General features: G+C 38.5%; 3 protein-coding genes across 3 annotated transcripts; 1 reads left to right on the plus strand and 2 right to left on the minus strand.

The window, feature by feature from the left end:
• Nucleotides 1-465: 465 nt before the first annotated feature.
• LOC5512993 (alpha-actinin-1) lies at nt 466-15,939 on the minus strand. The gene is made up of 24 exons (XM_032382489.2): nt 15,764-15,939; nt 15,345-15,579; nt 15,175-15,261; nt 15,016-15,103; nt 14,796-14,874; nt 10,544-10,625; nt 9,120-9,205; nt 8,801-8,893; nt 8,105-8,179; nt 7,444-7,806; nt 7,036-7,127; nt 6,611-6,719; nt 6,355-6,417; nt 6,206-6,283; nt 5,447-5,584; nt 4,961-5,045; nt 4,357-4,472; nt 4,144-4,227; nt 3,826-3,879; nt 3,400-3,468; nt 3,088-3,165; nt 2,555-2,635; nt 2,131-2,289; nt 466-1,999 (listed from the first exon to the last, which is right to left on the minus strand). The coding sequence occupies exons 1-24, from the start codon at nt 15,854-15,856 to the stop codon at nt 1,841-1,843; spliced, it is 2,646 nt and encodes an 881-aa protein (XP_032238380.2). The 5' UTR covers nt 15,857-15,939; the 3' UTR covers nt 466-1,840.
• Nucleotides 15,855-24,253, plus strand: LOC5512992 (DNA polymerase alpha subunit B). Its single transcript, XM_032382490.2, has 19 exons — nt 15,855-15,897; nt 16,030-16,224; nt 16,320-16,444; nt 16,646-16,737; nt 17,035-17,086; nt 17,353-17,471; nt 17,848-18,041; nt 18,677-18,765; nt 19,094-19,249; nt 19,731-19,793; nt 19,883-19,946; nt 20,549-20,667; nt 21,365-21,403; nt 21,612-21,685; nt 22,346-22,451; nt 23,095-23,201; nt 23,277-23,336; nt 23,483-23,609; nt 23,694-24,253. The coding sequence occupies exons 1-19, from the start codon at nt 15,855-15,857 to the stop codon at nt 23,850-23,852; spliced, it is 1,983 nt and encodes a 660-aa protein (XP_032238381.2). The 3' UTR covers nt 23,853-24,253.
• Nucleotides 23,203-25,145, minus strand: LOC116618593 (N(G),N(G)-dimethylarginine dimethylaminohydrolase 1). The gene has a single exon (XM_032382491.2). The coding sequence runs from the start codon at nt 25,143-25,145 to the stop codon at nt 24,234-24,236; it is 912 nt and encodes a 303-aa protein (XP_032238382.2). The 3' UTR covers nt 23,203-24,233.
• Nucleotides 25,146-25,164: the final 19 nt, after the last annotated feature.

Below are 25,164 nucleotides of genomic sequence, written 5' to 3' on the forward strand. Positions count from 1 at the left end.
ATTACTGACAGACAGTACTGTCACATACAGTCCCTCTCATTGTTGAAGTCTATTGCAACACAGTCCAGTGCGACACGTGTAGTAGAGGCGCTTATTTATATTTTCCCTCTGAAGCGAGACGCTCATTCGAACAAATGTCTTCAAAACTTATGTGTTCTTTGGGAGCCCCATGGGGTCTGCTTAAAAGTATTAGAAATTCATGGACTGGGCTGCAATTCGTTTCCGGGAGTTTGCATTTCTAGCCTACTTTTCTTCATGCTCTTTAACAATTTTTTGTCATTTCCTGTACAATACGCTCTCGGTCATTAAATGTCCCGAGTAAAATAGTATTTTTAGAACTTAATCCCGAATTCCACAAGTCAAGATAATGCTCTCCTTTTTTCCGGTTGCACACTGTTCAGGTTTAGAATTGTCACTGTTTAGAATTGTCACTGTTTACTTTACAAAGGGTGAATGATCAAAGCATTTACAAAGAATAGGTTTTTAATATACCGGCCTATCCGTTTTCATCTACTATTACAAAACATTTAGAATCCAACCTTACTTAAACACAATTTTCCCAAAGTTAAAATAGGGTAGGGTGATGCTAGGGTAAGGCAGAGTATTTTAACTCAAATGTTTAATGAATTGATGAAGTAGAAAACACAAGAGATTTTCTAGAAAGAACGGGAATAAGGTGATGGTCGTAGGGATAAGATTAGATGCGAGAATTTCGAAATGTGAGTTCTCTCTTGTTCTGTACAGGATACCCCCCTATCCTCATTCTAACCCGCCAAATAATGCTTGTTTCGAATAAAATGGGAAACCTGTGGAGCGAGGGACGAGTTGCACTGGATCGGTTGTAAGTTGAATTCCAACCTAGTTCCCAGGGTCTTCTGGGTAATTTTCATTATGGCGTCCATATTGAAAATTACCCAGAACAGCCTGAGGACGAGGGTGATTGAATCCCGATATTCTCAGAAAACCCTGTGCACCTCGGCCTTCATCATTTCAAAAGCATCCCCAAACGAGAGTGGAAGGCTATCATTGGGCTAACAAACAAACCAGGCTAATTACCAAAGACGTTTTTACCAGAACGACTTTGTGATTTGTGTATCAAGCTGAGTTCATTGAAAAAAAGTTTTTGGAAAAAAACATTTTTGAACCTGATTTCAGAGTATCCAGGAGAAAACACTTCTCACCCTCTTTGAGTTTTGGATGGGGCTTCAGGGCCGTAGCAGAGGGTGGGGCACGAGCCCTTCCCAATATTTTTAAAAAGGGAATGATCCTAAGGGGCGTGGCTGTGCCCCCCAATATGTTTCTGTTTTGTGCCCCCCCCCCCCCCCCCCCAATCTTACATGTCCTGCTCTGGCCCTGGGCTTGTAGCATGTTGTTAGTGAGTTGAATTTTATAATTCAATTATTTATCTTATCATTATTTTATTAAACATTACGGTACTCTATATATATACGTCTTGAGGTATTAGAAAATTAGTAGAACATTACAATTTGTGTTACCTTTGTCTCCACAAAACTTTGTTAAAATATCACTTATTTCTCTGCTAGCGCCAGCAGAATCAATAAAAATTCCTTTTCATCACAAAGATGTTAAGTGACAACCAACTTGTTTTACTAAAGATCCTTAAAATTGCCAATGAAAAAAAAATAACGGTTACACTTGGTCTGATTCTACGAACCCACAAACAGGAAAGACCTGAATCCTTTTACGGAGAAATCCACCCTATACGTAAACTTTTTCTGGAATACATCCTTTGCACTTCGATTCGTTTCTCCTGTCTCCATTCTCACTACTGCTGGCACGGAGGGGGAACTGTCTTGCGGGAGAGGGGTTGGGTCTGTTATTATAAATCGCTCTCGCCGTAAAGGGCGGTCGAGAAGGACATGTAATCTAGTGCTCCAGGGACGGCGTCCTTGCCTTCGTATGGTGCCATGCGCGCAATGCAGTACTCGGCTTGGTCAGGTGGCAACTCTCGGCGTAATTCCTCTGCTGTAATGAAGGGCTGCGAACAAGGAAAAGTCATCAGGGATCAATTACTGAACTTTATGCAAAGCCGGCTCTTGCGACATCTGAAGGAATCCCAACAAATCTTTCTTGCATTTATTCTATGAATTCTACTTCCTTGCGTCTCACCTTATCTCCAGCCAGAATACGGAACGACTCCATCACTTGCTCTGCGGTGTCAGAGTCAGCGGTCTCTCTGGTCATGAAATCGACAAACGCCTGGAACGTGACCTTGCCTGTGCCGTTAGGATCCACAATGCCTAGCAAGCGCTCAAACTCGCGGTCACCCTGGTACAAAAAGAACAGAACACGTGATCATAAACAAGATCGACACCATCATGGTCATCAGCAGGAACACAAACAAAAGGATAATAAAATAACATGACCATCAGCAAAACAAATATCGTCAACATCAGCAACATTAAATAACATCAAAATTTTCAACATCAACATAATGATAATCAACATCAGCAACAATTTTCAACATCACAACAATCACAATTTTCAACATTAACAATAACACCACGATTAGCTACAACATCAGCCAGACTACCTTGTCGCCCTCCTTGATGTTGTAGCCCAAACTAACGAGACACTGCTTGAATTCGTTCGGTTCCAGCTTGCCTGTCTGATCCTGTTGAAAGACAAACAAAGATCAACCTTCAGCTCCTACCGGAAAGCATATTCTTAACACAAAAGCAAAAGCATACCCAATGAGTATGTCCTTACATGAAACACTTTGAAGCTTATTTCTAAGTGCGAATATGAGAATTGTTTCATTTCGATTGAAAATCGAGAACATAAAAGTAAAAAAAAAAAAAAATGAAAAGGGGCCTATTTATTTACTCTGTCCAAAAATGTGAAAAATGTTTGGATCTACATTATGAAAAGGGGCCCATTGACTTACCTTGTCGAATAAGTTTTTAAATGTTTGGACCACCATTAAAGAAAGGGGACTATTCACTTACCTTGTCGAATAAGTTTTTAAACGTTTGGACCTCCATTACGGAAAGGGGACTATTCACTTTGTCGAATACGTTTTTAAATGTTTGGACCTCCACAATAGAAAGGGGCCTATTCACTTACTTTGTCGAAAAAGTTGAAGGATGCTCGGAATTCCTTCATCTGCTCCTCTGTAATGCCCTTCGAGTCTCGTGTCAAGATCTACAAAAACAGCGGAAAGTACATTGGTCAGCTTGGGATACAGAAAAATTCATATTTTAACATTACAATTACTTACTTGGTCACAGCTTTAAAGAGAGAATGTTGCTAGTAACATAAGATGGGTTGAAATATCGAATTTTTTTAGAAGTATAGAAGATTGCTAGACGTATAGAATATCGTTCGAAGTATAGCTGATTGCAGACATCATAGTTTTTGATGGACAATCGTACTTACCTGGTTCTCGACTTCGTTGATGTTCCTGGCAATGGCAGTGAGTAGCTGCTCCCAGCCTACGCGCATCGCCTGGGATTCAGAAGGGAAGGTCACACCGCTATCCTTATCACTATTATCGTCAACATCCGTCAGCATCATCATAACTATCATCATAATCATAATAGACTTCCCGTCATTATTATCTTAATCATCATGTCATCAGCATCATCATTACTACCACCGTCGTCATCCCCATCATCATTACCACCGACATTGTTTTCACCATCAAACCACCACCTTCGACTTTAACATGACCGTCATCGTCATCTTTACTATCATTACCACCATCACTGTTTCCATCATCAAACATTATCCGACATCTTACCATCGTCATCATCACCATGATCACTATCATCATCGTACACATTTGATCGACATGTGACTCACCTCCATGGTATACTTGGTGTGAGGGTTCTCAAAGATAAGGGCCTGCTGCACTTCCTAGAAAGGAACATGTGCAGAATATTTAGGTCTTATAATAGAATAGGCCACGGAGATACACACATTGGCCAGGAGATACAATAGCATTTCTGGCACCTAACCTGGCAAGTAAAAACAATATTAATTGAAGGTAGACGGGTAGAGCGTACTTTTACATCCATCACAGTTGACACTTTTCTGCGTAAGGCTTGTTCATGATTGTCTCATATCCCTGCCCACAACTAACTGGCCTATGTATTTGTCTCGAAAAAGTCATATCCTCACCTGGTTGATAACTTCTAGCTCTTCGATGTTCGGCTTATAACTGGTGATGAACGTCTCCAAGTCCTGAAGAACTTGAAGATTTTTCTAAAAATTTCAAAATATAATCAGTAACCCATTAAAAAAATTCATTTAACTCTATTCTCTGGCAAAAAAGCGAAAAGGTTGACCTAAATGGTCATTTAGTTAGTTGGTAATTTAGGTAGATATACAAACCTCAAGTGAACCCTCCATGTGGAATCCGATCGTTCGGAGCTTCTCTCCCTGTTGTTGAATCCAGGGTCCTACCACATTGGCCTTGTTGGCGAACTCCACACGCAAACGCTCATTGCCTGGTTGCGGTTAAGGTACAACACACACACAAACTATTCTTTTGTAATTCATAGTATTGAGCCACTGTATTCCCCTCTCTACCATAACCAAATATTTAATGTAAGCCCAAAAAGAAAAACCGTTTTTGCTTGAAGTTTAGACGTCATTCTGTTAGAGAATGTGTTCCCCCTTGAAGTTGCCAAAATATAGTTTTTGCATAGGAAACGACACCGCATCCCAGGATTTCCAATCTTATTGAATCACACAAGAAAGCAGTTAGGCAACTTTACGCGGATGGATTCGCTTTGTTGACGTCAAAGGCGGTGGCATTTCAAAAATACAAATCTCTTTACTTCACCTTTGTACATGTATTTGGCGACCTTGCTGAGGCACATCTTTGCTAACTTTTAGCCTTTAACACGATTTAAACACACCATAAAAAGCATGGCTGCATTATATTGGCAAGGCATGTGGTAGGGGGCTCAGTTTAGGTTAGATGAATGGATACGGTCCTGTTTTGATCTTTCATCTCGTAGCAGAATGTCTCGCTTTGGTACAAGATCCACAACCTGATTCCAGCCTTCGTTAATATCCTAAACAACAAGTGAACAGGTTTGATGATTTCTCAATATCCTAAACAACAAGTGAACAGGTTTAATGATTACTTAATATCCTAAACAACAAGTAAACAAGGTTTATGAGTAGCACATAACAGGCAAAGGTTGGGGCAATACAACATGATGCAGACTGCTCTTCATTTTATCACTGAGATGATCAAGAAGTTCTCACCATGTCAGCCGCCATTTTGTCATCAAGCAGCCGGGAGTAAAATCTTTTTGCAAATTATTATATCATTCCTCTTAGCATTTGTAACGATTGAATTTGGTAAGCCAAAGTAGAAACTATATTTTTTATAGTAATTTCCTAATTTTGTCTGTCTGCAAATTACGCAAACGAAAACAAAGGTGAAGAGCATGTCAGTGATGGGACTTGCCTCCTTGCTGAGAGAAGTGTACGGATTCTCCTGACCACTCAAAGACTCGATCTGCACGGCGATGTCCATGATGGAGTTATACTCAGCTTGAGCGGCAGGCATGTTCTCCTTGAAGGCCTCATGGGCGTCAAGTAGTTCCTACAGAAGTGGTACATGATCAGGAATCTATTCGTTACGTTACGTCTTTGAGGTATCCTCAGACAATCAACAACAACAGACAACTGTGAAAGGCCTCATTGGAGTCAAGTAGTTCATACAGAAGTGGTACATGATCAGGAATCTATTCGAAACGTCTTTGAGGTATCCCCACACAATCAACAACAGACATACTGTTAAAGGCCTTATGGGCGTCATGTAGTTAATATGGAAGAGGCACATGATCATGATTCCATTCGTGACGTCTTTGAGGTATCCCACACAATCAACAACAGACATACTGTTAAAGGCCTTATGGGCGTCATGTAGTTAATATGGAAGAGGCACATGATCATGATTCTATTCGTGACGTCTTTGAGGTATCCTTAGACGATCAACGATAACAGATAACTGTGAAAGGCGTCATGGGCGCGAAGTAGTTAATGTGGAAGATGTTAATAATCAAATGAAACGAGCTTTGAGAACGTCTTTGAGAGGTCCTTAGACAATTAGCAATAACAAAATTAAACAGTGCACAACATTTGCCAATGTGATCAACAGTCAACATCGCCTTCCAATACAACATCACCCTTGCCAGCATAGTTTCGTGACAAGAAGGTTTACCTGAATTTCCTCCACGGTATGAACACTAAACATGTCCATCAGGTCTTCCCTGGCGCTTTCTAACCAGTTGTTAAACGGCTACAAGGAAACGAGAAAATACATTTAACACATTATCTCAAACTTAGATTATGAACAATGTAGTTTCTTACTGCCGCCTTCTTGGCAAACTCGAGACGGAGTTGGTCCAGGCTTTGTAGCCTCTGTTGCGCATCCTATAAGCAGAGAAAAACCATCGACAATCAGTTTAATTACCGAGATGGAAGAGGCAATCTACGAAAAGTGACAGTGCGTGATCAACGTCATTTGATTGAAATAACCTTAGTTACTTTCTTGAATGAGCAGATGAAAATGGATACTTCGTGTAACTCAGGTATAAAAAAATGCTTTATTATTCATCGTAGTTACCTCGAGTTTTTGGAGACGGTGCATAGTCAGTTCTCCAAGGTCCTTCCAGTCGTCACATATGTTTTGGCATCTGGCGTTGACCTCATCGATCTTGCTGTATTCCAAGGCACTGAAATTAAAAAGGCAAAAATGGTTATGACAGAAGAATAACATGCACAAAGATTACCGAGAAAGATTACCCAAGAACATTGGAACAGAAATGACATAAAAACGAAATGTTAAGTTTTTGCATAGTGCTTAATTAAACATGATCAAATGTGCTTCACATTGGATTATGGTTATGTTATGTCCCCAACAGGTTAATGCAGGGCGGTTAACATTCTTATCCAGGGGTGGATGGATTCACTGTCCCCAATGTAGAGAGCAAGGGTTTTGATACACCACTGACATCTACTGGCAAGTAATTAGTTGACTACTACGCTTACTTCAGCTCCTGTGCAATGGCCACAATCTGGTCCACTCTGTCTTGGTGGGCTGCAAGATCACTCTCAAAGGCCTCATGCTTCTTCATCAAAGCCTGTGATACCAAAGAGTTTATCAGAACATAACCACAGGTTTAATGTTATCTCAATCTTCTCCAGTTGAACAGTCTGAGATAAGTCTTAGGGGTGAGCATTAAATGACCAAAAAATCACCCACTTTGTTCTTGCTTACACATGAAAAACAACAAGAAAACTTCAAAATAACCATTCATGATTAAAATTTTATAATCACAATGGATAACACTGTTCAAATACCCCAGTTATTGGTAAGTCAAAGAATGCTTTGGAACTTGTTATTACTTGGGAGAGTAACCAGCTAACCAGGCGTCCTGGTTAGCACTCTAAACTTACATTAATGTCAGCTAGTGTGGCATCTGAATAATCATCTTTAGATAGAACAGCATCTTTGCCATTGGTCCAGGATTCGTGGATGTTACACTTGTGCCGAAACTTCTCGGCCAAGTGGTCCAACCTCTCCATTCTCCTCATTTCCATAAGAAGCCAATCCTCAAAGTCTTTCTCTGCCATCTCTAGACCTCCCCATGCATCATTAATATCGTTGATCATCTTCCCTTCAGAAGGAAGGTAAGCCGGCCTGTTGCTCAGTCGGAGTTTGGTTTGCAAGGTGTTGAAGTTAGTCTCCAGCTGTCCTTTCTCCTCAACTTTGGGAGGCTTCTCGCCTTTCCTGTAGTTCCTCAGTTCATCAAGTTTCCTCTGTAAAACGTTTAATAGATCATTTAAAGAGCCTGTCTCTGCCACATGTTTTATATAATATCGAGAGAGACACATGTGAGATATTTCCGAAATATTGATCTAAAAACAAAGTTCTTTAATTAAGGTCAATAGAAAATATCACAATTGCTCGCAACCCGTCGGTGGAAATGCCTGCTTTCTCTTTCTTCTTGGTATTTTGCTAGGCTGACAAATTGGCAACAACTTACAGAGGCCCTAACATGCAAACGATTACTGGGGGTTTGCCTTGATTATTTTTCTTAGAATCCTCATCATTTACCTGCATGTCTTTGAGAGTGCCGTCTGTATCTCTGGATGTCAACCATGGCATCGTTTTGTTGATCCAGTCTAGCAGCTTCAATTAAATTAGCAGTGTTACAGTCTTTGAAAAGTACTTCACATACACACATGGTTATCAACACAAGCTACAAATAAAGCGAAGCTTTATGTTGAACAGTATTTCACACACCCACAAGAGCCTCACAAATATCAAATAAGCAAACAGCTGAACCGTCTTTAAAAAGTAATCACAAACACAAAAGAGCTTCAACACAAGGTTGGATAGCTTTCACTTCCTGGGCTATAGTACTTCAAGTGCTGAGTGTAGTGATATAGCTGGGATTTACCAGCTATGTCATTACAATGGCCAAGAAATGCTGCTGTGAATTAGTTAGCCAACATTTCCATTGTTTAATGTGGTCAGCCTAGCAGTGACAAAAATAATGGCTAATGTTGGCACTATTTGTACAGGAATTAGGATTTAGCTGCTCTTCAATAAGAAAGGACAGTGTTATGGCAGCAAGCCAAATGTGCCAAACCCTAGCTATCTGTTTGAACATAAGCAACATACAGGGTTCCAAAGATTTCATACTTTTAAAATCCCAGGACATTGGTATCAACATTTCCTCCTTCACTCAAGAGTATTTTCACAAAAGGCTCTTATTGGAAGTTGATGTTGATGATGTTGCATACTTACATCACTTGCAAGCCGTTCATAATCCTCCATCATTCTCTCGTTATCACGGTTGATGTTCAGTACTTTGCCAATCCTCTTTGCAGCAGTATCCGCCTAAGAAACAACAGAAGGATTCATAAAAAAGGTTGGTATCTGATACCTACATAATGATGCAAAGCCTTATATCAGATCCATAGCAATCTTAAAAGAAATTGAAATAGATAGCTGGTTTTTTTAGCATTTTACAGCTGGTAAAAGCTGTAAGTGGTAGGTTCATAAAATAAATGTTTATATTAATTCCAATGTATTGAGGGTTAAATGTTTATGGTACGTCATATACCTGTTGGGAGCTGGTGAAAGCATGGTAGTACGATGATACGTATGTCATCACTGCTCTTTCATCTGGCCTCTCCGTCTCAACCATATCTAACATTCAACAAGAAAATGGACAAACTTTCATGTGGTATTCAAAACTGCTTATTCTCTTTAAGATAGACATGATAACACATAGGTTTGATTTGGATGAAAAATAAAATCCTGGCATAATAATGTTTAGGTCAGAATTTATTTCTCATTATTATTTGTGCATGAGCTTCATTAAAAAAATATAATGATAACAAGCTATAAAAGTAAATAGGCACTGATATAAGCTAGAAATTAAGTCAAGACAACAGTACATTTGAAGCACCTGTAAATGTAAGCTTTAGTTTTCCTTTAGTTTGCCACCACCAACACAGGTATAAAACAACATTACAACACTTAAGAAAGGAATGACAAGAATAAGACATACATAGACCTTTAAAAGTTGCTTAGCCTTCAAAGTTATCTGAGGCATATTGCTTGGTTGACATATTTATGTTTTTTGGTTTATGCCCCCCCCCCCTCTTTTGCTTGCAGCCTTAAGGGAGTTGGGACATTTCTCTGATGGCTGTTGCTGGGCAAACTTCAAGACGTTATAAATCCACCAAACATTGTTGAAATGGAATGAATTTAGGTATGGCATCATTGTTTATGTATTTCTTTATTTTGATGATGTCATCAGGCGATGACGTCAACACATGACGTCACAACAGAAACATTCTACAATTTTAGCTGTTGAAGTATCTGCAACTATTAATATAATTTTATAACATTATTCAGGAGGGTGCCTACAAAGTTACATATACATTTTATATTTTTTCAAATAATAAAATTTTTGCACAATTTTAAGTTTTTTACTCTTATTTAAATATATTCTTTGTTTTTTTTAATATTGGAAAATCGATTAGTTTTGTAGACAGAAACTAGGTGAATATTCTTTGCCTAAAAACATTGCGATCAGTGCACTCTTCTCAAAGATTATAGGGTTCGAAACGCAAACCAGAAGTAGAATTATCTACGCATGTACAATTGAGTATTGTGATAAAGCCTGGTTATGAATGAAAATGTTGTGAAAGAATTTTGTTATCAAAATATAGACTATTCTCTCGTTCTTTAACAGTGAAATATGCATTGAAACAACTCTTTTCTTGCTCAAATCAGCACTTCAGATCGCTAAGTAGTTGCCCTAGGTTAAAAATCATACTCACCTATTTTTGTTTAATAGTATTTGCTGTTTTAGTATGTTCTTCAAAGCTATGAATTTCACATGCACATAAATTGTTTTCCCACCATTTGATTTTCCTGCCTAAAAGTGTGAAGTTCCCTGATCATCACACCCGCATGTAACAACCGAATCGCTAAGTAACAAGAAAGGTCCCAACACCCTTAAGGGAGCATACATACCTTCAGGATCCAACATCCTTGGAATGTCCAAGTACTGTTCAGCCACATCAAATGCTTTGTTGAGGTTATACAGTGGATCTTCCTATAAGGACATAGGTAGAGCAAAAGTCAGATCTCAGTTTAAACAGGTTCAGGTTAACCAGAGGGAATCCTTCATCTGAAGGCGGCAGAGGGGGCTCACAAAACAAAAATTATCACGAGGGGAAGGGATCCCCTAAAATCATGTCTTGGCTTAAAAGGTTAAAACAAGAAACAAGACAAATTCTCAAAAAAGAGTGAATGTTTTAAAATCAAAATGTCAAAGTATGAGGCATGGTTAATTGGTGGATGTAATGTGTCGTTTATAGATAGAACATTTAACCCATTGACTCCTGGCTTTTTTGGAGCTGAATTTACAAAAAACAGACTGAAAACAGATACCTCCCCCCCTATTCTGAGTTTTATACAGCCCGTCAAAGTCAAACACAGCTGCACCTAGTCAGCGGTATCCAAGCTTCCCAACAGTGCTTTGCGGTCCCCACTTTTAATCCCTCGTCGATGTGCTGAAGCCAGCACAAGTTGATGGTTGCTTGTATTTTTCATCAAAAATACAGCTATGAGCATATTAGGAGAGTGTCTCAGGACATCATGAAGTCTTTTGGGGCATAATTGAGTGCTTTGCTTATGGATATTTGCAAGCAAAGGTGGATTCATGATGATTTTTTCTTGTTTGGCTTTGCCCAGATGAGAAAATAATTTTCTAATGAATCACCACAGCTCTCCTAAATGGTGTCTTTTCTGAAACCAAATTGATTGCAAAATTGTTTACACTGCTATTCTGGGTCTGTATGACCTGGAATTGATTCGTTTGGCTTCGGGGTGAAAAGACTTATAAAAAACCATCTGACTTTGGGGAGAGGAGTGTTGACTGGCCCTCCCCTCGTGAATTTTCCCCTGGATCTCCCAGAATGCTTTGCAATACGTAAAGATATTTTCGTGGTTGTTCAATCCTTCAAGAAATGGACATTGTGTTTTGAGGCCAAGGAAATGTACCTGGAGGATCAGAATAAAGGTATCTATTTGTGTCTTGAGCTGTGTTTGCTGATCTCTCTCCCTTGTGTGGTATTTTGAGCGTTTTATTGAGAGGGGTGATTCTGCTTTTCTCTCCTTGTTCGATTTGAGATTTGTCAAAGAACCTGTGCTATTATTTGGCTTAAGAGTAGATGCCAACACCTTGGTTGGATGCATATCTGCAAGACCATTTATCCCTTAGACTGATGCCTGAGTATTTTCATCTTGTTGTGTTTATTTTGAATTTATGAATTTTTTGGGTTGTGGGTACTTCCCAAAGCCGGTACAGGCCGGTTGAGGGGTCAATGTGTTAACTGACACATTCATTTTAAGATCTTATCCTTGTGTAAGATAAGTTTAACATTTTATGCATACACATATAAACTTTTAATTAATTTACTATAGTAAAAAGTAATAGAATTTTATGATAATTCATAAAGCAGAACTCATTCACAGTATAATTAACAGAGGGATTTTAAGCTGATAAGAATCTCAATGACAAAGTATAAACACCTGATGTAATTAAAGTAATCTCTCAACAGGGAAAAGAAACACTTAAAAATATTAAGCTTTTCCAGAGATGAAAATATCTAAGTAAACAACAAATTTTGTCATTGCTACAAGTAAAATAAGTAAGGCTTTTCGAAAATATACCAATGCTTTCTGGTTTGAATAGAATTATTAATGGACAAACAGAAACATATAGTACACAGTATTTCTTTCATTTAAAGCTTTAATACGTGACCTTTTGAGGTTAATATAACTCATAATAAAAGCTGGGATACTTATTGCTTAAAAAGCTGATCTAGCTGTTTAGCTCCAAGCAGTTGATACGGCTCCTGTTATCTGTGTAGATACAACTCATTATTTCTTAAAATATGTTGCTACTTATCAAAGAAGTAATTCCCACAAATGAACACCCTGGATATGTTTTACATATAAATTAAAATTCCAATGCAACAACAATAATATACTGCCTCTTATGCTTCAAATAAACTGAATGTCTAATTAACATGATAACTGAGACAAAATCCACTATATATAAACCAAAAAATATACTAAATTATCATAATGGTGTTTTCTAATTACTGCATGCCATTTGTGGACCTGACCAAAGCTGACCAAAGCTGATTTGAGCAAGAATCTGTTTTGATGGGACAAAATAATATTTTTTGTGCTTAACATGTCAACAAAAGAAATTATTCATCCACTCCTCATTAATATATCTATAATGACACCATTAAGTTGTCCCTGTCTATTTTAACAAATATTTAGTTCAGCTAGAACCACAGGTTTAGCAGAAACAAGACAAAAAGATTAACAATGCCAACAAATAAAAATTTGAAAACACAACAAAAAGTACAAAGACTTTATTATCGTTTAGTAAAGCTTGGCAAAGTTCATTCAAAGATTTGGTTTCACAAGTTTATAATTTTCGCTTGAGAGAGTCAAAGTTTGCTTGGGTCGAAAGTATTTTCCTGTGGGAACAATAAGCTCCATAATAATTTTATATAGATATAAGATAAACAGAGTGAACAACCCTATAGTTTATTTGAGGAACTCAAGATGTTAATGACGTTTAAGACTGACATTAAAAAATAGGTCAGGTTTCTGGGGCAATTTTTTTATGTTATTAATATAAGTTTTAATAAAAGTTAACCAAATAAAACTTTACAAAAATATCAGGGAACATGAGAAATTAGGAAAACTAATATCCATGCAACTGCAAACATTCTAAAACATTACGTCACTATATGAGTCATCCTCAAAAATAGTAAAATTAGTTTTTTTTATATATGTTTCCATTCTCTGTGAGATGTCTTGCCACAGTCTGACAAATTAAGGCTTTTCATGCACAAGTTTCAAATAGCCTTGTCATTACAACTAGTCAAAGGGAAGTTTGAAGACTGAAGTTTGAAGACTGACTGCAACTTGTTGGTGTAAATTATTTTATAAAAAAAGATGATTAGTAAACTAATTATTTGAAATTTATACTTTATAAAATAAAAACATGATGAGACCCAAGGTATTCTTTTAGTAGGACTGACATACATTTTGATAATATATGTGTAATAAGTGTAAATGTAAGCATTTCAGGAGCAAAAGTAAGATTGAGAAATAAAGAACTGGAAACTACGATACACCAAAAAATAAAAATGCAGTATTTGATAACAAATACATTTGACCAAGTTGCTAGACACAAATTTTGCAGTTCTAGATAAGTACAAATAGTACTTGTGACTCTAAAGAGTAACAACAGGCTAAGACATTATTATTTTACATGCTGTGCAAGTAACTTATGCTAATGTTACTTCCAAATTGTTCATCAATAACACTTTGTCTGAAAAATGAGGCGGCAGAAAACCAGGATAAGACTAGACATGAACCGCCAAAAAGGGTTGTTTCCTGTTTTGAAAACCGATCTTTCAACTTCTAATAATGCCAAATATGGCAATTGAGAATTGTTTATAACATTTTACAATAGCGCCCTGTTTTACAACAACAATTCAAAAGTCTTTAACAAAATTTTCCACTGAATATCTATTAAAATTTACGTTAAACGAAAATCACGTAGAAAATTAGTTCGTAACAAATAAAATATCGTAACATTAATTTTAATACTGTTTCTCCGATTGTTTGCGTGTTTTTATGTTTGAAATTGAGGGGCTTTATAGACTTTATTAAGTTTGATATCATTCGTTAGGAATTAACAAAGTTTGGCAGAAATTTTATCTGTAAATACGACATCACGAAATACCAAATTTAGGCATAAATAAAAGCGGACAGCGGAACCAGGATTAATGAAGCGTACTTAGATGAATATAGCTTTTCCCTACTTATCGCCGAGATCACACTAAACACATGTTTTATCTGGGAGAATTTTTTTCATCGCGCCTCGGAAAGGAAAACCAAGATTTAGAAATCTGAGCCTTTGTTTCTAAAAATAGTCGTCTAGAATCGAAGGCACGAGTGTTTTGGTTGAATGCATTTGACGTGTTATGCCAGTTCAAATACAACACGATGTATTGCATACACGAAATTCCTTGCACGCTTCCAAGACATGCATTCAATATAGCCCGTAGTTCACACCACACCTTTGACGAACTGCACAGTACAAGTGCAGGGCAAAATCTCCGCCGATAGATCAGATTACATTTCATAAACTGCAGGAAATGCTTTTGACATGTTCGCTAGTACATACCTTCCTCAGTGAATCGTAGTCGATCAGATCGGGTCTGTGGCGGTGAATAAGCGCGCAGAAAGCAAGACCATCTTTAAAGCTGCAAAGAACAATCGATCGGTGACAATGAACAAATTCAAACAACAACTGTTCGAACACAGTCTAGTCAATAGTTTAGACCAACAACTCGATCTACATGGGAAATTCGAGGGGGTTAATTGTAAAATAATGGCAAGAATACCTAGTTGTAAAGTTCTTAACGGAGACATTCTTGTATGGAGCTGTCTTTCGTTGACACCATAGCAAAAGACCATCTTTCGCAAACGAATCTGAAGCGAAAAAATTCGTTACAGTTCGTACAAGCTCGAGGTTTTGATAACACCTATGGCATTATATTTACCTTCGATTGCAATATCTTGGATAGCAAACCGCAAAATAATGGTCCAAATCATTCCAAGGGTCATTTTAAGGTTTCCATCTACGATTTCTATAGAGCAAAAACACAAAGACATGTCATGCAAACATATCTGGTAAGTCAGCCACTGTATTAGCGTGAGATAATAGATTTACCCTCAGCTCCAACGGAGACTAGCTTTACTCCTTTGCCTGCGACAAAGTCCAAAGCCTTATTCACGTTGGCAATTCGATGGAATCGCAGTTTTCCTCTCTCGGGATGAGGCAGTCTTTCGCCGGATATAATTTCCAGTAGTTGTAACAACAATACACCATCTCTCAAGTCTTCTTCGATCTCTCCGATTTGTTTGCCAGTTTTCCTCAGATGAGAGTTGCACCACGCTGTAAATGTCTGCAAGAAAAAAAGTACTCCAAAACGTTAATTACCCCTCGCTAGGGATTGTATTATTCATCGAATAATACAGGCGGAATTAGCAATGTTATCGCCCGATGGAACAGTAAAGTTAGTTACACCCCCCGAGTAAAGCTCGAACCACAATCGCTCTAAATTACAGCCCGGCGAAATAATAACCTACTTTCTTTTGTTGCCTCTCCCAAGCCGGATCAAGTAGACCTTTGTCTTCCTCCCCGTAAAAGTATCCATAGTATTCTTGCTCGTCTTCCGCCATGGTTTTACTTCGATGTTGGAAGCGACCAGAACCGAAGAGTTGTGAGAGCCAAACTCTTCACATTCGAAAGTCTCACGGGTTCGAACCCAGCTCGCCTCAGACGATCAACCGGAAGTGAATGAAGTGGCAAATTCTTCCGAGTGCTTTTTCGTGATGACATCGTGATTTCCGAGCTCTCACGGCAACGCTAATCGTAAACGACGACAGTATTTCTGAGCCCGCGTTGTTTGTGTACTTTCGTCTTTGGCGCGAAATTTTAGCGCTCAAAGTTGTGAAAGCAAACATCAAAATGGTTACCGACGAAGAAATAGAGCGAGAATTTGAAGAGTTTTCGATAACTATCGACGATGTTGGAATTCTTGATAAATGTAAGTGCAATCCCTTTTAATGTCAAGTGTTATTATCACCGGAGAACGTGAAAGTTGAAACAATGTTGGTTAAATCAATTTCTTTCTTGTTGTAGTGAAGGAAATCTGTTCGTCGTGCAGGCTGAATGCCTCGCAACTTTGCGAGGAATGGGTGGCTTTCTCCCAGGCATTGGAAGATAGTGATCCTACTCTTGCCACTTTGGAGCAATTCGAACGAAAGGTACAATTTATTTATTATGTTTCCCCCCCCCCCCCCACCCCCTCCCTGATAAGGAGTCCCCCCCCCTTTAGAATTGAAATGGTGATTGCCCTTTAGAATTTACATCCTTTAAGCATTCTGTTGCCAGGCTGGTTGCTGTAAACCAGTCTTTTGTCTGTAAAATGTTTGCCAAAATAATCACTTTTCCTGTCTTTTGACCAGCAAACCCATGAAATGAACAAGCGAGTCCAGACACAGTTCACTAAGATAGAGGCGAACACGAAGATGCACACCAAGGAAGACCTGGACAACCTGTATCCAGAACACACTAGGGATACATGTTACTAGTACTTGACAGAGAAACATTGGGAACCCCTATGTTGGAAACACTTGACATTCAACTTTATTATGACTTCCTATGTTACGCTTGACCTTAGGAATTTTGCAGGTGTTCTTTTCACAGCTTAATTATTTTATGTGACATACTGTTAATACATATGCTGACTCCTAGGTATTTTAAGCTTGTGTCAAGAGTTAGAGTTAACTAATGCGTATTCATGCATTACAATGGCTTGTGCCACATGCTATGTCAGTTCCTTGACATTTGTCAGAATGAGTGCCGAGGATGATATTCTGGACATGTATTCAACACCAGCAAACAAAGTTAGCTGCTACAGTAATTGGGATTCGCACACCATGCTAGAGGATGTCTCTAAAAAATATTAGAAAAAAATTGTTTGAGAAGTGCTAGGGAAACGTTTGCAAGTCTCTACATTTTTAATTCTCTACTCTATCGCTATTTAATTTCATTCTTAAGCAACAAGAAAAATAAATAAAGCAACATAGAAAATGTCATCAGCAAAAGAAACTAATCTAGAAAACAGCAAGATGCTTGTTATTTTTGTGACTGATTGCTATTGGTTTTCCAGGGAGCACTAAAGAGGGCTCATACCACACCTGAAATGGCAGTCAACAAAAGACACACATCAGTGTCTCACACACCAGGAGGGGTGGTGCCATTCTCACCAGCAAGCTTCTCACCAGCGGCGTGAGTATCCACAACCAAACAACAACAATTAGCAAAAAGTGAATAAGGGTGATAAACTATATTTTTTTTATCTCATATCAACACAATATGTCCCAAATAAGTAAAAAAATTATATCTCTGCTTAAACAAAGTAAATAACTTCCTCCTAACAGGTTGAATAGATGTATTCAAACCACATTTGTCACTGTTCTCCAATTTTTGCCTAATTCCGCTTGCTTCCTCCTAACAGGTTGAATAGATGGATTTAAACCACATTATTTTTAAGACTGTTCTCCAATTTTTGTCATATTCCTCTTGCTCCAAGTTTTAAGATGCGACAGCTAAAAGTCTAATTTTAGCGTAAAATGTTATTTCTCTTTGTTTTTGTGATGTATAGGGCAACACCCTCCCTGAAGTACGGCAGCCGGCACAACGCAGGTGACGTGGTGTGCTCTACCAACCCCAGCAGCAGACAGGGCACCAAGTGGCAGGGAACAGGTGCCGACATCAAGGTCACTTATGCAGATGAGAAAATAGCCCTTCACAAGAACTTCAAGTACATGTTCCAGAAACAGGTGGATAAAGAAAACGGTGAGAATCTCTAAACATTCCCATGCCAAGCTTGGTGTTCAATTGATATTAATTGGTTGTTAGGCAACCAATTCAGCAGGCAACTTTCCCCCTAAGTCCAGCTGATTCAACAATATAAAAAGCCAAATACGCAGCATAAGCTAGAGTTGAAAACTTAAAAAAATGAAAAAATTTTGCTTTTTTTAAATATTAAAATATTTATTTTATTTATTCAAGGAATAAATTATCAATTATACAAACTCATTTGACCAGACAATTCTAGAGTTGGTTTTCCTTGTTACAGCAAAAGATAAGGCAAAAAATGGTGTTCACATTATTTCATGATGGGGCCCCATTTTTTTTTTATTTGTCCCCAGTATTTTTGGTGGCTGGAAACTTTGCCTGGGATCTTTTGGGTTTGGAGGACAGTATAGTTAGTATTTGGTGCAGGTGCCCACACCACACCCTACCCAACCTATCAGCAAATCCTGTCTCCACAGCATTTACCCACTTACTAATGCTCTCATTACTGGGAAATCTGTGGTAGCCTAGTCATAAAATGAAGCTGTTTTTTAAAATATACAAGGTAATTTAATAGACACTGCATATATTTTTTTTCTGCTTCGTCTTTTAAAAGTCATTTTATTTTATTCCAGTTTTGAATGAAATGATTGATGAGATGGCAGAAAAACTGAAAATCCAGCATGGGATAGAAGAGTATGCTCATACAACTTCACCAAGTCAGGTATAAAATCTATATCACCTTCTTCCATTAACAATCATTGGGCAAAGATCACCTGACACCAGATTGATAGAACCTCCTACATACTCTGCCTATATTGCACCCTTACCATCTTGTTTCAGAGGTGATATTAGTAGCAAGAATATGTTAGGATGCATTGACAAGCAAAATTATAGCCTATGCCATGAACATTTTGCACGCTAACTTCTGGTGTCATTCTGTAGGGTGAAGTAACAGTAGTTGGGAGAATATGTTGCGATGCCGTCAGCAAGCTTAATACTACTCTATTCCATGAACATTTTGCACACTAACATCTGGTGTCATTCCGTAGGGTGAGGTGACAGTAGTTGGGAGAATATGTTGTGATGCCGTCGGCAAGCTGAATGCAAGCTCTGTGATGCTGGAAGGTTCTCAAGATCAGTCTCAGGGACGGCAGGTCAAGCTGGATCTCACCAAAGTCCAGCAATTTGCTCTTTTTCCTGGACAGGTACAGAGCAGACTCCTATGCCGGACCTTGAGTGGGTGCACTGTGCAGGGCTCCTACAATAATAAGATGGGCTTGGTGCCTAGATTTTGAGCTGGGGGTTTGGTTTACCTATTAAGTGGACCATTTTCTCTTAGGTAACACATTTATAGATCACAGAGATAGATCTGCATTTGTTTAAACAGACCATTTTTGAAATGGGAGGGCTCTCCCTAACGCTCAAGACCGTCTGGTCATTGGACCCTTTACATATTATAGAAACGCTGGACACCTGTCTATTCAAGATTAAACATTCTATGTAAAATCAGATTGTATGATCAACATATTGGACAAATGCAGGCCCAACGTTCCTTGAATTTGATGGGGGGAGGGGCGGGGGGTGGCAGCACTCTTTCCATACCTCCTTTGTACCTCTGGGGGGGTGGGGTGAGGGGGCAGCTTAGACTATGCCATAATCATTTTTAATAATTATTGTAAATTACAGGTTGTTGCAGCACGAGGGATTAACAGTACAGGAAGTAAACTAGTTGTCAATCAACTTTACGAGGTACAGTAAAGTTGCTTACAGTAAGGTACTTTGATGGTAACCCTTTGATAACCTTAAGTATGTTATTTTTTTCCATTCTTGTTACATAGGGTGTCAAGCTACCATTTTATTCCTCCTTGGATCGTAATGGGGAAACTCTTAGCAATTCAAAAGGTATCTATTAGTTGTTCATTAGTCCATACTGCGTTCTTTTGAAAGAGGGCCACAGTTATATATTCCACAGTTCCACCACTTCCGGTTCATGGCTATAGTACACTTCATATTCAGGGCCGTGGCAGAGGGTGGGGCACTGGGGGCATGCGCCACCCCCCCCCCCTTACCCACCCACATATTTAAAATATATATAAGAAGATTACCCTAACTCTCCCCCTAATGTATAGGAAATGACCAGTAGGGGTGTGGCTGTGCCCTCATTATCAAATCATAAACACCACTTTCTAAGTACCGCTGTTATGTGATTGATATGTTTGATGATCAGATTGTAATACCTTTTTGTTACTGTGCAGAAGCTGTATATTTGTAAAACTGGGTTTTCAGATTAGTCAAGATATAGTCAAGTTCCATTTTTTGTTTTTACATTCCCTTCCCATTTATTAGAATACTGTAGCTGTCTAATTGTTGATAAAACTAATGTCTGGGTAGCCAGACAACAACACTGTTTTTAGAGAGGAAAATAACAATAAGTTTAGCCCTATAAACACATAAGGTTTTCAACTGTGGCGGATATTGGTGGCTTATGCTCATTAATTTTTCAGATCCTTTTGTTGTTGTTGTTGCTGCTGGGCCTTACACAACCTCTGACAGCTTGATGTATGAGCCACTGGCTGATCTAATCAGAATGGTTCAAAAAAACAAACCCGATCTGCTTATTTTGGTAAATACAAATTACCCACAGCTTCCTTGTCTTTCTACAGTTTATTCTGCCAGCAATTTACAAAGGACAGTAAAGACATCCCTGCTCTATGTAACTTCAAATTCCCTTAAGTGTTGCATTTGCCCCCTCTATGATGTATGAGTACCTTCCAGGGTACCAAGGCTGGCTGCTCAGTAGAGGTGCATACTGTACCACTACTATTAATTTTATCACTAATACATACCTGTCAACCTCCGAAAATTTCAAGGCATGAGAATTTTTTATGGGGGAGGGGTGGGGTGTATTCATTTCTTTTGGGGGGGGTGGGTTTAACCTTGCAGGCGTTTGCCGTATGGAAAGCTCTCGCAAACAGATCCTTTACAGATCTCACTAGGGTGTTATTGTTTCAAATATTTTAATAGAAAATAGGCAAAATGACGATTTTCTATGGAATATTTTTTCGGAAGCGTAAAAATCACTAAAAAGCGGGAGATTTGGTGCTCATCGTGGGAGAAGGGGTCCAAAATCTTGAGACTCCCGCCTAATGCGGGAGAGTTGACAGGTATGCTAATACCACCAATGGTGTTTAAAAAAACTCTTAATCCTTTGCCCATCTCTTTTTTATTTACCCTCATTTTAACCATCTTCTCTAAATTTTGTGCAAATATATTTGTGTTTAGAATGATAATATTTTAATGAATGTCTTCCTATTTTGTAGCTTGGCCCTTTTGTGGATTCAAAACATGAGAAAATAGAGGTAGTGTGCACTATTAACATGGAAACATCAGCTCTACATTTATTTCCATGCTTTTGCATTGGATAGAATGGAAATAATTAAAAATAAAAATAATGATGCACAATAATCACTGCAAGGAAGATTATCCATGCTTACAGTTCAATATTTTAATTTTGACATTCAAATGTTCTAATATTTTGCCAATTCATTATCTCTTTTCTGATATTAGAATGTTGACCTGGATGAGACATTTGAAAGTCTTTTCAAGAGACAAGTTGATCTAATTACGCAAGCAACAGAGAGGTATTTTCTTGTTCTTTTTAGTGACAGTTAAGATAGTTTATGTGTATTTTAGGTCTGTAGGCTGGTTGTCAGTTGGGGTAGGGGGGAGTGCATTTTTAAAGGCTCCCCATAAAAAGTTCAAATATATACAGTAGACAGAGCAAAAAAATGGCAAGTTTTTCCAAAATAAGGTCTGGTTAACTTTATTAAGCTTGAATTTTTGCATAGAGGTTCCTTATGTTACAGTATGTAAAACAACATATCAAAAAGTGTTTTTCTTTTTAATGGATTCGTCTTAGAGATGCGAGGCTTGAAGTGCAATTTTCAAATGTTCAAAATAGTATAAACTCTCTTCGTTTTTAGGGAAAAGTCTGGTTCTGATCAGAAATTAAGCCAACTTTGCTCACTGATATCTAAATTTCATATCTTCTAAATTTCTTTAAAATTTGGAATTAAGCTTTTGGTCAGAGGAACTCCTTGTATGCGGAATCTTGAGCTTATATGATGAAAATTGGAAAATTTTATGCCAATTTTTTGCTCTGTCTATACAGTACTATAATAAATAAAAGCTGCATTTCCACTTTCTGTGAAGAATATTCTCAAGTTGTACTGTTGGCTTGAGTCATCAAGAACAAAACTGTTATGGCTTTACAAATATATCTTTTCCACCTGTTCTTTCAGGCAAGGGACCACAGTTGTGTTTGCCCCATCTCAGAGAGATGTGCACCATGATTTTGTGTTCCCTCAACCTCCATTCAGAAAGGACACCCATGCTATGGACCATAAGGTAAGCTTGCATGATGCAGAGTAAGAGAATAACAGCATCAACTTTCCCTGGTGGAAATTAGTGGGAAAGGTGATGAAGTACTCACAAATTCCACAAGGCTTAGGTTTATTGTGTGTAAGAACTTGGGCATCTTTAAAGCAAGGCATTAACCTGTCTTAACCTGTTGAATTGTGAGCCTTAGCACTTTACAAATCTGTTGCTATTTTTAAAGCTAAGGTCACAGGGTAGCTACCCCGCTAGCAGAGCTTTCTTCCTGTTTGTTCTTTCGCCATCTACGGATAGGTAGAAAGCTCTGCTAGCAGGGTACAGGATAGCAAACATAACTTTAGATTTAGTAAAAATGACTAAAGGATATCTATAGCAGATGTATGCTTTTACAAGGAATGTCAAGCCGAAGGGCTTACACTCAAAATGTCAGTGCAACTTTTCTGTTTTCACAGAGACAATAAAAAAATTAAATTCAGCCTTGTGTTGATTTATTCCCCTGATATGCCTTAGTAGACCTAGTTACGCTACAGCTTGTCTGTAGTTTTTATTTTCTAGTCCTGTCTGCTGTGCCAAACTTTAATACAGAACTTTTAAAATGTAACTTCTTACTCATAAACCTGAATCCTGCCTCTGTTACATGTCATTCCCTTTTCAGAATATTCATTTCGTCTCTGATCCCTGCACATTGCTAGTTGGAAATGTCACTATTGGATTGACTTCAACTGATGTTTTATTAAATTTGGGCAGCGAAGAAACAGCTTGGTAAGCTCAATGGGTTTTATGTCTCAAAACATTTCAACTTTATTACAGTTTGGTAATCCCAATACTTTATTCCAGTCCTCCTGGCTCATCAGATCGGCTTGGACGGCTGGTGAAGCACATTCTCCATCAGCACAGGTAATGTCTAGAATAGGATGACTCTGAATGACTAGTCACCAAACCTACAGTAATCCTTATCAAAACCAAATGCTACATCCAGATATTCCCAGGGGCCATCCTAAATTTAGAACTATTTCAAATTCCTGTGACTTTTTGTCTTTTAGTTTCTACCCTCTGAACCCACCAAATGAGGAAGTGAATGTTGACTATGAGCGTCTCTCTCATCATGGCACACTTCCTTGCAGTCCTGATTTGCTGGTCCTACCATCTGATTTACGCTATTTTACAAAGGTATGATTGAAGGAAGACAACCATCTTGTTGTTTCTTTTGCTTTGGGTGACTTCTCAATGTCAAATCATTTATTTCAATCTTAGAATATTTTGGGATCTCTGTGTGTCAACCCGGGAAGGTTGGCAAAAGGACAAGTTGGAGGGACATATGCACGGATTCTTATCCAACCTGACAGCAGCCACACGGATGCCTCAGTCTCACATATCATCAGTAAATCAGTGGCTGAAGTTGTCAGGATTTGAGATGGAACTGCAGAGATAAGTTACAAAAGGACTGGCTATTCAGTGCTCTAAATGAGACTTTGGAATCAGAGGTGAAGCCAATGATTTCCATAAGGAGAGTTTTAAGATCTTTAGGAAGAAAATGTCAGGGGTGTAGTCAGGACATCAGGAGAAGAGTTTCAAGATCCTAAGGAAAAAAGAAGAAGGGGTTGATACAGCATACATGGGGGGGGGGGCACCAATAGCTGGGAGATGAATTTGAATTTTTTTATACATTTTTTCTGAAATTTTCTAGCCTTAATACATGTTTTCTGAAATTTTCTAACCATTTTGTATTTATAAAAAAAAAAAAAAAAAAAAAATAGAAATCAAAATACACAGCTAATGTCCCTGTCCAAGTCCCTACTTGAGTAAAATAGAACGACAAGTCAGGCACCCATCAACTTTGTGAAACTCTGAGATCTCCATTTCAACCTTAGGGTCTTTCAACCCCTTGTAAATTGGATAACTTTTAGGTATTTCTTTCTCTGGTCGATGCACCACAGTGCCATTAATAAACAGACAATTTGCTGCAAAGCTTTCTGGTACCACAACTCTCTTGTACTGGTATTTTGCTTTTGACACCAACTCATTCCAGGCGGCTAATGCTGTCTCGTCGTCACTGGTAACGATAGTGTCTGGCGCTAGCATGGTCATCGTCGATTTTAAATGCAAATGCCCTTTAACATTGATTGTAGATACTGGAAGTGAAGGAAATGCTTTAGCCAGGGTTTCAGCCCCTTCTTTATTGCTTCTTTTTGAGATACCCACAAAGAATTCCTTTCCAGTGAATAGGACATCCCCCCCGTCTAGCCTTGCGGGCTCTTTCATTTCAACGAGGTCAAAACCCAGCTTTTTCAACACCTCCTTCATCGCGGCAGCCTCGCCCCTTCTAGACTCGTGCCCTAGGTTGCAAATCAAGGCGTTGTTGTCAACACAAACTGCAGCATCTTCTACAAATACACAATCCGGGAGGTCTTCATTCGGGGGGATTTCGATCACTTGGAGTCCGAGTTGTTTCAGTGTGGCTTTGTAGGCGCTATGTTGTTGTCTAGCTTTTTCTAAGTTTACCGGTTCGCTTGGTTTAGTCATGGACTGAGCATTTGCTGGGAGAGAGCTTGGGACTCCGCTTACAATAGCTCGGGTGTAATTGAAGTCGGTAGACATGATTTTCAGATGATCAAAAACGTAGCTGGTACACGAATAGTTTTGGTTCAGTTGTGTTTGCTGTCGAACGAATGCTGAGAAAGGCTCGGACCGAGCCTTTCTCGGCATCCGTTCGGTGCATCTTCGG

This window comes from Nematostella vectensis, chromosome 7, assembly GCF_932526225.1.
Source record: "Nematostella vectensis chromosome 7, jaNemVect1.1, whole genome shotgun sequence".
NCBI lineage: Eukaryota > Metazoa > Cnidaria > Anthozoa > Actiniaria > Edwardsiidae > Nematostella > Nematostella vectensis.